This window comes from Bos indicus, chromosome 11 (assembly GCF_029378745.1).
Source record: "Bos indicus isolate NIAB-ARS_2022 breed Sahiwal x Tharparkar chromosome 11, NIAB-ARS_B.indTharparkar_mat_pri_1.0, whole genome shotgun sequence".
Classification (NCBI taxonomy): domain Eukaryota; kingdom Metazoa; phylum Chordata; class Mammalia; order Artiodactyla; family Bovidae; genus Bos; species Bos indicus.
This window is the reverse complement of record NC_091770.1, coordinates 105151243-105161853: the sequence shown is the minus strand read 5'-3', so window position 1 is coordinate 105161853 and position 10611 is coordinate 105151243. Positions and strand designations below refer to the sequence as shown.

At 60.4% G+C, this 10611-nt stretch overlaps 1 protein-coding gene across 2 annotated transcripts; it reads left to right on the top strand.

The window, feature by feature from the left end:
• The first annotated feature begins 935 nt into the window (after positions 1 to 935).
• LOC139185896 (ficolin-2) lies at positions 936 to 9785 on the top strand. 2 transcript variants are annotated; one of them, XM_070799668.1, is made up of 9 exons: positions 936 to 1094; positions 2364 to 2477; positions 4798 to 4860; positions 5272 to 5307; positions 6236 to 6268; positions 6661 to 6788; positions 7254 to 7383; positions 8254 to 8388; positions 9362 to 9785. In XM_070799668.1, the coding sequence occupies exons 1-9, from the start codon at positions 992 to 994 to the stop codon at positions 9607 to 9609; spliced, it is 990 nt and encodes a 329-aa protein (XP_070655769.1). In that variant the 5' UTR covers positions 936 to 991; the 3' UTR covers positions 9610 to 9785. The 2 variants fall into 2 exon arrangements, with proteins under 2 accessions (XP_070655769.1, XP_070655770.1); XM_070799669.1 differs by lacking the exon at positions 2364 to 2477 and having other exon boundaries at positions 946 to 1094.
• Positions 9786 to 10611: the final 826 nt, after the last annotated feature.

The window sequence follows — 10611 nt, the reverse complement described above, 5'->3', positions numbered from 1 at the left end:
TCTGTCTCAGGGGGCTGGAGCCGCCGCACAGCACTGTGCCGAGTCGGTGTCATCCCAGAGCCCACGGAGATGGACGCTGGGCCCTGTGCGCCTTTCAAAACCTCAGGTTTGGCCATCCATGCTGCTTTCCTAGTTAGACAGTAAGTGCGGTTAGGATGCCAGCTCACGCACGCTGCCTAGAGAAATGTGAGTCCATGAAGGAGTTTCGCCCCCAGCTCCTCCCCTCCGGCACCACCCTGCTCTCCTTAGTGACCCTCTACACGTCTGCAGAAGCCCTTCCCGGAGCGCCACCGCCTGTCCTGGTTCAGGGTGATCACTGTACTGGTGTGGAGGACAGCCTCTGGGATCTAGGGGGGCAAGGCACAGCCTCACCTTCAGGTGTCAAGACCAGACCCGGTGGTCCTCGGAGCCTCGGACAGACTCGAGGAGATGTCTGGCTCCCACCAGCAGAGTGGCTTCAGTTCCCCCACTGTGAAATTCAGATCATAGTGTCTTCCTGATGGGGCTGCTGTGAGTAGCATTTGGCACCTAAGAAGCACTCAGGATTTTTTTTTTTTCTCTTCCCCTGTGTTAGGTGCTTAGTCATTAGAACATTCTGGAAATCAGGTGAGGGAGGGAGGGGTCTTGCTGCTCCTCATACCCCAGTCAAAGCCTTGGCGTGTTGCCTGGGCAGAGCTGGGTGATAAGGAGGGGGTCTGGGGATGGAACTTTCCTTAAGCCACAAAGAAGGCAGACCCCTTCCAACGCAGGGTTCCTGGGAGCTCTCTCAACCGGCAACAGGGTATCCTGCCAGCAGAACTGAGCCCAATTCACTGGGCAGCCTGGTGGGGCCCAGAGGGAAGGAAATGCCCTTTGCCATCCTCTGGCACCTCCTGTGGGTGTAAGCAAAGAGGCAGGAGGAAGTGGGCGTCCCCCTGGAGTGGAGAAACCGCAGGCCCAGGCAGGGGCTGGCTTCCACTGCCCGCAAGAGCTCGGGCACAGACCACAGGACATGGAGCTGGGAGGCGCGGCCGGGGCCCTGGGGCCCAGTGGCCCGCTCCTCGTGTGCCTGTGCTTCGGGACCCTCGCTGCCCAGGCTGCAGACACATGTCCAGGTGAGATGGACCTGTTTCCGGCCCCTGAATGCTGGAGCTCCCCACTCACTGACCATAGGTAGCATCCAGGGTGAAACCCTCTATCCGCACCTTCTGAAGACTCAGCAGCTCAGCTGCAGCTCAGCTTCATCCTCAGACTAGGAGACAACGAACGGCCCAAGGCCATGTGGGAGGAGCGGGAATTTAATCCGTGTCTGTCTCCCTCTCAAGCCTCGGATTTGCTCCACGGAGCATCCCGTCAGGTCTTGGCTCTGCAGCCAAGAAGGACAATGCCCCCTGCTTCCTGTGTTCTCCTGGACTTTTTAGAAAGGTTCTCTAATCCCAGGGCTCCCACGCTCCCTTGGGGTTTGTTACTGCAGATTTTTGGCTTTCATGCCAGAGTGTGAATTGGCAGGTTTGAGGTATAAGAGTGGGTGGCCTCCCTTCCGATCTGTGCAGGGGGCTGCGCCCACGCCTGGAAAGAGATATCCCTGAGGACAGACCAGTCTCACTGTGAGTTGAGGATGTATTTGTGGGGGAAGCATAAACTTGTTCCCCTGAGAGCATCTCTGGTGGAGACAGATTCCACAGTAGCAGCTCCCGTGTCTGCAGCGTCTCTGTGCCTGGCTGACTCCCACACACTCTAAGTTGTCTCTCGTGAGGATGTTTTAGTTTTGAAATCAACAAAACTAATTTTTCTTTTTTTCCCGAGAAGGAAATGACCCCCTGGTTCCTGTTCTACTGGAATTTGCTCTGTGTTCTTAGATCAAATGCATCTTCTCTCCGGGGGGACCTACAGGGACCCCTTCCAATTCAGGAGCTCTATGGTCACAAGTCCGAGGCCTGGGGTTGAAAATGTTATGCTCTCCCCAACCCCCAAGTCTTATAAATATTTATTGTTGTCATGTAGTGGAACTACATGCCATGAAGTATACCAAGAATCTAAAAATCTGCATTATCTGATCTAATTCTCCCCACAGCCTTATTTTTGTCCCCATTTGGATTCCCAGAACTCAGAGGGGTTGAGTGACTTGCCCAAAGACACACAGCATGGAGGTGGGGGGCTGGGAATCAGGCAGGGTGGATTCCATGCCCAGGCATGGCCTCCCCACTTGACCAGTGCCCACCAGAGGCAGGAAGCTCACTGCCAGGCTGACCCCTCATCTGAGACCAGTGACACCAGCCGGAGCCGAGGGACCAGGTCGCCTTGTGGCAGACACTCTTGGCTTGGGCGGCATGTCGCTGGCCCTGTGATGAGCGCCCTGACCCCAACTCCGCGTTTCTCTGCAGAGGTGAAGCTGGTGGGTCTGGAGGGCTCCGACAAGCTGTCCATCCTCCGAGGCTGCCCAGGGCTGCCCGGAGCCCCAGGGCTCAAGGGAGAGACGGGTGCCGCTGGACTGAAGGGTGCGTGCCCCGGGTGGGGACGGGGCTGGTGGACTGAAGGGTGCGTGCCCCGGGTGGGGACGGGGCTGGTGGACTGAAGGGTGCGTGCCCCGGGTGGGGACGGGGCTGGTGGACTGAAGGGTGCGTGCCCCGGGTGGGGACGGGGCTGGTGGACTGAAGGGTGCGTGCCCCGGGTGGGGACGGGGCTGGTGGACTGAAGGGTGCGTGCCCCGGGTGGGGACGGGGCTGGTGGACTGAAGGGTGCGTGCCCCGGGTGGGGACGGGGCTGGTGGACTGAAGGGTGCGTGCCCTGGGTGGGGATGGGGCCACAGAGCTCCGGCTCTTCTCAGACCAGAGCCCGAGCAGGGCTGTGCCCGCTGAGGCACCTCAGTTGGGAAGTTTGGGTCACGGGTTCTGCCCAGAGGTGACCCCGGCACCCCCCCCGGCACTGCCGTCCCCGGAGCAGGGTGCTGGTCTCAGCTCTTCTCAGCTCACGTCTGGGTGTCTTCTCATGGAGCATACGCTTCCAGGCCCTTGATCAGGACTGGCTTTTCCGTGACCGTTGGCAGGAGCTCTGCACCTCAAGCACCCGGTGAACTCACCCGGAAACCGGGGCCCCAGGTTTTCCTCCCTGCGCCTCAGAGGAGAAACCTGGGGCTCCGAGCAGCCATGCACGGCCAGGGAGGGAGGAGCTGGGTCTCCACCCAGTGTGAGGGCCCCCAGCACTCCACACATCTGCCCACATGGCAACCCCCTCCCCTTACAAGGTTTGCGGCCCTGAAACGGGCTCTGAGACGGGGTTCTGCTGGGGGACCCCAGGATGAGGGCACTTCTGGTCCGCAGCCTGCCAGGGGCTGTGTTTACTTGGCCACAAGCGGAAGCGGCCCTGCCCCTCTGTCCCACCCCCACACCCCACACCCCAGGGCGGTGAGCCTGTGAGTAGACCCCTGCCCTTCCGTTTGCTGAGCCTGGGGCAGCCTCTCCCGACCTCCCATCAGTGCCTGGGAGGAGGGGAAGGGGCCCTGGGTGGTCCTAGCCTCCTGCCAAGGTTAATAATGCAGACCTGGGCCTCATTATTTCTTGGGCTCCAAAATCACTGCAGATGGTGACTGTGGCCATGAAACTAAAAGACACTTGCTCCTTGGAAGAAAAACTATGACCAACCTAGACAGCATATTAAAAAGCAGAGACATCACTTTGGCGACAAAGACCTGTCTAGTCAAAGCTGTGGTTTTTCCAGTGGTCATGTACAAATGTGAGACTTGGACCATACGGAAAGTTGAGCCCTGAAGAACTGATGCTTTTGAACTGTGGTGTTGGAGAAGACTCTTGAGAGCCCCTCGGACTGCAAGGAGTCCAACCAGTCCATCCTAAAGGAAATCAGTCCTGAATGTTCATTGGAAGGACTGATGCTGAAGTTGAAGCTCCAATACTTTGGCCACCTCATGTGAAGAGCTGACTCATTGGAAAAGACCCTGATGCTGGGAAAGATTGAGGGCAGGAGGAGAAGGGGACAACAGAGGATGAGATGGTTGGATGGTATCACCTACTCAATGGACATGGGTTTGAGCAGTCTCCGGGAGTTGGTATTGGACAGGGAGGCCTGGTGTGCTGCAGTCCATGGGGTCACAAAGAGTCGGACACGACCGAGCAACTGAACTGAACTGAACTGGGGCTTCAGGCTGCTGACCCTTCCCCTCTGGAGGTGGAGTTGGAACCTTCCCAGTGGGATACGTAATTGTGTCTGACCTCCCTGCATCTGAGTTCAGCTGGTGATTCAGACAGTAAAGAATCTGCCTGCCATCCATGAGATCCCTGGGTCTGACTCCTGGAATGACAACCCACTCCAGTGTTCTTGCTTGGAGAATTCCATGGACAAAGAGCCTGGTGGGCTGCAGTCCGTGGGGTTCCAAAGAGTCGGACATGACTGAGCAGCTAACGCTGTCCCCTGCATCCAGGGTGGAGCACAGAGAGCTGGGCCCGAGGCTCGAGACTCCAGGTGCCCCCGTGTGATAGGGTCTGTGAGGACGTGTTCCTGGCCCCAGCCCCCGATTGGACGGCAGAGCTCTGTGCGGTGGCGTGGACCTGGGCCTGCTCCACAGAGGCCTGCAGGAGCTGGACGCCGGTGGCGCCCTGGGGTGCCGGCTGTCTGCAGCGGGGGCCACGGGCACTTGGTCCCCACTGTCTCCGGTATCACCCTCAGGCTGGGGCCCGGTGGCAGCAACCCTGAGGATACTGGAGCTGGGATGGGAGGGTCAGGACTTTATTTCTCAGGGCAGACAGAGCTCAAGTAAGGTGCCTCAGATGGCCTTTCCCAATGGTGTGTCTTTGGGATTTACAGGAGAACGAGGTTTGCCCGGAGTCCCTGGGAAGGCAGGGCCGGCTGGACCCAAAGGAAGCACAGGTGATGAAGAGCTGCAACCCCCCAGCAGGACCCTGGGGCCTGTCTACAGAGCCGGAGAGTCAGACCAAGAGGGGCGGGGAGGTGGAGAGAGGGGGGAGAGACAGAGCGGGAGGGCGGCGTGAGAGACACGGCCTGTCTTACCGCCCGCGTCCTGAGAGCCTCGAGGCGGCGCGTGAACAGGCCCAGGGTCCTGGGTCCCCAGCAGCCTGCTGTGACCCAGGGAAGGATCCCAGGCCTCACGTTCCCAGCCGCCCACCCGCTCCACCAAGACCCAGGCATCTGAAAGCCGTGTGAGCGTGGAGCATGCGTGAGGCTGAGCCACCCCCCGAAGAACTGAGCCTGGGGTGGCTTCCAGAGCGGAGGGTCGCTGTCCACTGACAGGCGTCCTCTGCATCCCCTGTCTCTCCCCAGGAGCCCAAGGGGAGAAGGGTGCACGTGGAGAGAAAGGTGAGCCCCTCCCCTCCCCGGGGGCACCTGGCAGGCTTTGCAGGGGGCTGGGGGGGGTGGTCCACGAGGCCTGGGTCACATGAGGTGCCCCGGGGCCCAGGAGAACGTCTGGGTGAGGAGCTCAGACCATGCCCTGGCCCCGCCTGTCCAGCCCATGATTGGGGCAGAAGGGCGGTCCTCGTGGTTGGAGGCTCGAGGAGCCCGCAGCTGCCAGTTTTGCCCCGGGGAGACTGGCAACACTGATTCAGTGCATGACTGTGGACGTTTCGCCTTTTCTTTTTTCTGATTTATGCCCATTTATTTAAACATTTCTTAAAGTAAGAAAAGGTAAAATACCAAGACACAGTCAGGCTTCCAGGCGGCACTGGCGGCAAAGAGCCCGCCTGCCAGTGCAGGGGATGCAAGAGACATGGGTTCCATCCCGGGGCTGGGAAGATTCCCCCAGAGGAGGGCATGGCAACCCCCTCTGTATTCTTGCCTGGAGAATCCCCGTGGACAGAGGACCCTGGCGGGCTACAGTCCGCGGGGTCACAAAGAGTCGGACACGAGTGAGCACTCACAAGACACCGTCACATGCTTTGAGGACAAGTACAGAGTGCGCTGGTTGGGGCCAAGCATACCCCAAACGCCCCCAGGACTTTCCACGACCAGAGGCTCTGATGGTGGAAAGTGACGGGCCCGGAGGAGCTGACCCTCAGTGCCGGGAGCCTCAAAGCCCAGGAGAGGCGGCCGGTACGGTGGTCCAGCCAGTTCCCCCAGCGAGCCCCGTGGCTGAGTCTCGGAACCGCTGCCCAGGGCTGGGGGCTGTCCGTCCTGAAGAGCTGGGCGACGGTTTCCACTGTCAGTGCCGTGTTCATGGAGCAGAGGGGCTGATGGGCCCAGGGCTGTTTCCAGATGTGTGACACGCATGTCCTCTCTCCCACAACAGGAGAGTCGGGGCAGCTTCATTCATGTGCCACAGGTGACTGCACACACGCCAACCCCAACCCCAGACCTCAGCCAGGACCTGCTCCCGTGGGGGCGGTTGACCAGAAGGCCAGCTGCACAGACTCTGGTTCTAGCATCCAGAGATGAAACATTCTCTGCACATCTCACTCCCCAGTTACAGGCAGCTATTGCCTGAATGACGTGTGTCTTCCACAGCGGTCTTCCTGGGGAGCTTATAACTTTCCCTGGAAGGCGGGGTGCCCAGACCATGGTGGGGACAGCTCTGGGAGGTGGGGGTGGTCTCTGTCTGTCCCAGGCCTCGGTGCCACCGTCCCCCAGGCAGGTGTCCCCTCCTCTGCCCCCTCCCCTGCCCCTGCCCTGCCCAGGCTCCTGACCTGGCATCCATCCCCCCATTTCCCCTCCCAGGACCTCGGACCTGCACGGAGCTGCTCACCAGGGGACACTTTCTGAGCGGCTGGCACACCATCTACCTGCCCGACTGCCGGCCCCTGACTGTGCTGTGTGACATGGACACCGACGGCGGGGGGTGGACCGTGAGCTGCCGGGGTCCCAGAGACGGCGGCGCGGCCCGTGGGCAGTGGTGGGCGTGTCCAGGAGGCTCCTTTGGTGGGAGACCAGTCTTTAGAGGCCTCTGTGAGACTGTCTAACCCCAGGCTCAGCTGACCCCGTCCTGTCACTGAGGTCGGGAGAAGCAGAAATGTCGGGGCAGGGGCAAGGAGGCCTGTAACCCCAGGCCATGGGCTGAGGCCCAGAAGTGCCCACTCCTCTCCAGACACGTGGCTTTGGGCTTATCGCCTGCACTCTCTGAGTCTCCATGATCTCCCTGGCCACATGTAGGTACTCCCCTGACGGTCCCCGGGGTCTCTAATGAGACCCACATCCGGGGCCCCAGACTGTGGAGCGCTGTGAGCTACTGGTGCTGTGTTCACGGGAGGCGGGGTGCCCCACAGGGGGACGGCAGCAGGGGCCTGTCTCCCAGCGCCCCCCTCCACGCACAGGTTTTCCAGCGAAGGAAGGACGGCTCTGTGGACTTCTTCCGGACCTGGACCGCGTACAAGCAGGGCTTCGGCAGTCAGCTGGGCGAGTTCTGGCTGGGGAATGACAACATCCACGCCCTGACCGCCCAGGGTAGGGCCACGGCGGGGGCTCTGTGGTTGGGGGGCCTGCAGCCCACAGCTCCTGACCCTAGTCCTGGGCTGTGTGGAGCAGAAGGCCTTGCCCCTCACGTGCTCCCCTCTGACAGCAGGAAGGCTATGCCTTTGCCAGCAGGGAGGCATGCTTCTCAGACTCTCTGAGGGTCAAAATCGGGAGAAGGGGGGTTATTGGAGGGAAGATGTCTTCTGGTCTCAGGACCAATCAGACCTTAGAACGGGAGACGAGGAAGTGGGCAGGAGGCCATCTGGACTGGGGTGGCCCTCCTCTCTCTTCCAGTCGTCAGTCCTGCCTTGAAACTGGGCTCTGAGGCCCACAGAACCCCTTCCCTCCTTCTCCCGGTCACTGCATGTGGGGGTCCCGACACGGGCCCCCTCAGCCCACTGCTCTGTTTCATAGAATCAGCCTCACGGGTGGTCCTAAGTTCAACTGTAAACCTGTGAATCCTATTTTAAATTCTTCCACTACCTCAGGGCAACCGTGAAGGTGTCCACTCATGTGCCTGAAATTCTTGCAAAAGAAACAAATACAGATACACTTTCCTGCCCTGGCATTCACAGCGGTTTGCAGGAGAATTTAGGGTTTCCAGTAGAGTGAGGCTTCATTCCATTCAAGGAATACCAACTGTGGGATTTGGGGCGAGGCTGGTGGAACAGAAGGGGAGCCATCGGAAGTCAGGGAGCCCTCCCTGGAGCCTCACATCCACAAGCCTCTCACACCTTCCCCGCTGAATTATCCCCGAATGCCAAGTTCAGACACGCCTCTAGAACTTACCCAAATTCTCACCTCCTTTGCCTGGAGGTGGAGGGTCCCTTCTGCTTAGACCTGAACACCTTCCTTCGACAGGAACCAGTGAGCTCCGGGTAGACCTCATGGACTTTGAAGGCAACCACCGATTTGCCAAGTACCAGTCATTCAGGATGGCAGATGAAGCTGAGAAGTACAAGCTGGTCCTGGGAGCCTTTGTGGAGGGCAATGCAGGTCAGAGTCTGCACGGCTCACTGCAGTGGCCAGGGCTTCAGCTCGGGGTTGGGGAAGCAGAGAAGCTGCTGGGCGTCCTGGCTCTGCCTCCCCGAGAGACCCTGGACTGGGGGCTCCCCTCTCGGGGCCCGGCTTCCCCATGTGTGATTGCAGATAAGAAGGTGCCTGCGTTTCTATATAACGTGGGGGCCCGTGATGCTCTGAGGTCACTGACCCCGTCCTGCTAACACCTGGGAGAGAACGGTCATCTCACAGGAGGCCTTAGAGCCCCATTCCCAAGTGGCTCCACAGAACACCAACCCTGTGGGATGTTCTTTGCCAGAAAGACCCCCTGGTCACAGACTGTGGGAAGGCAATCCTTGTGGCTCATCCTGGAGCTTCCAGGGTACACTTGTGTTCAGAAATGGGGCCAGGTGCCTGCTGGACTGTGTTGAAGCAGAGCTCCGGAGAGCAAGGCCCTCCGGGATGCTGGAGGGGATGGCAAACGGGAGCCTTCAGGTGCCTGTTTGACACACATGGTCTCCTCTGAGCCGCCAAGGAAGGAGCAGGGCAGGGACCCTTGACCATGGTGTAGGTGAGGCCCAGGCAGGCGTGGGGGGCGTGGATACTGCGGGGGCCAGAGGGGAGCTGCACGCCCGGGACCGAAGCTGCAGCCAGGGCCCCCGGTGAGGCAGTGCTGGGCCCCTGGGATGACCAGGGCAAGCCAGTGGGAGGGGGCAGGGCCCAGGAGAGAGGCGCAGGCTTGGGGAAGAGAGGGGCCCCAAGGTCCTGGGGGTCTCCGGGGAGCCAGGAGGAAACAGGTGAGGCTGGAGGGAGGCTCGCGCCCTGGTGCAGAGTTCCGGGACCAGGAGGCGCCCTCTGCCCCATGGGGGTCTCCAGAGGGAGGTGCGCTGGGTGGGCGGCAGGGCCCCCCGACGGCGGCTCCCTCTAGGACCAGCGACACCCCACTCTGCCCGCTCCCCTCCCCGAGCAGGTGACTCCCTGACGGACCACGGAAATCACTTCTTCTCCACCAAAGACCGTGACAACGACGAGAGCCCCTCTAACTGTGCCGCGCAGTTCCAGGGGGCCTGGTGGTATCACAGCTGCCACTCCTCCAACCTGAACGGCCGCTACCTCAGGGGCCCGCACACGAGCTACGCCAACGGCATCAACTGGAAGTCGTGGGGCCGGTACAACTACAGCTACAAAGTGTCGGAGATGAAGCTGCGGCTCACCTAGGCGCCCGCAGCCTCCACGGGCTTCGCTCCATCCCCGGTGAGGGCCAGGCCCCCATGTGGCCCCCGCCGCCCCTCTGCCTCCGCTTGTAAAGGGTCTAGTCCCTCCTGTCGGCGTCTGAATTCCGAGTCCCGCAGCCTCACCAGAAGAACCACGGTTTTAAAGAGTTTGCTTTCTGACATACTTCTTCCTGGCAGTTTTCATTTGCGTCCTTGAACTTGAGCTTTTCTGAGCATTTCCCCCACGGCCGATCTGCTGCAGGGGCTTCTGACCCGGCCGAGCCAGGGGCAGTTCAGGCCCCCCTGTAGCACATGCAGTCCCCAGTGTCCCCCAAGCATCAGCCGCAGCCTTAAGCTCCTGCTGTTAATAGACGGGGCAGTCCCCTCCGTCCCCTAAAGGCTCCTGCCTCCTCCCACCTCACTCCCAACATCACACGCTTTTAAACAGGTCACTGTGGGACTAGAAGACTCTCATTAAAAGGAGGGGCGTTTGCTATAAATAGGGGCTTTCTGCTTCCACGGTGCAGTGCGTGCTCTGGGCCAGCCTTCCCCGAGACCCGCTGAAACGCCAAACACAGGTCCGCACAGGACAGGGGCTGCATCTGCCCAGCAGAGCGAGGGCAGCTGGGCAGCCACGTGCTAAACCCCAGGGGCAGAAGCCTCCCTCCGCACAAGCCTTGGTCCCTGGACCATCGCAGACCTCAGGGTACGAAGCTCAACAGCCTGATGGGAGACGGAGGACAGTTGTCTGTCTCTCAGGCCAGGGAGACGCCTCTTAACTGAGACTGCAGAGGAGCCGGGTGGAAAGGGAAAGGTCGATGGGTTCAGCTGCATTCACTCAAGAGCCTCTGTTTCTCAAAGGACTGAGTAGGAAACGGAAGGAAACTCACCCAGGGACAGAAATCCCTTGTGACACGTGTGTGCGTGTGCTGCTGCGTCCAGCTCTTTGCGACCCCATGGACTGTAGCCCACCAGGCTCCTCTGTCCATGGGATTCCCATGGACAA

Bases quoted from the DNA above. Each gene is read 5' to 3' on its own strand.
- LOC139185896 (XM_070799668.1), top strand. From the start codon at position 992: ATGGAGCTGGGAGGCGCGGCCGGGGCCCTGGGGCCCAGTGGCCCGCTC. The intron at 2,478-4,797 runs GTGCGTGCCCCG...TGGGATTTACAG, and splicing joins GGGTGCCGCTGGACTGAAGG to GAGAACGAGGTTTGCCCGGA. The intron at 5,308-6,235 runs GTGAGCCCCTCC...CTCCCACAACAG, and splicing joins GGGTGCACGTGGAGAGAAAG to GAGAGTCGGGGCAGCTTCAT.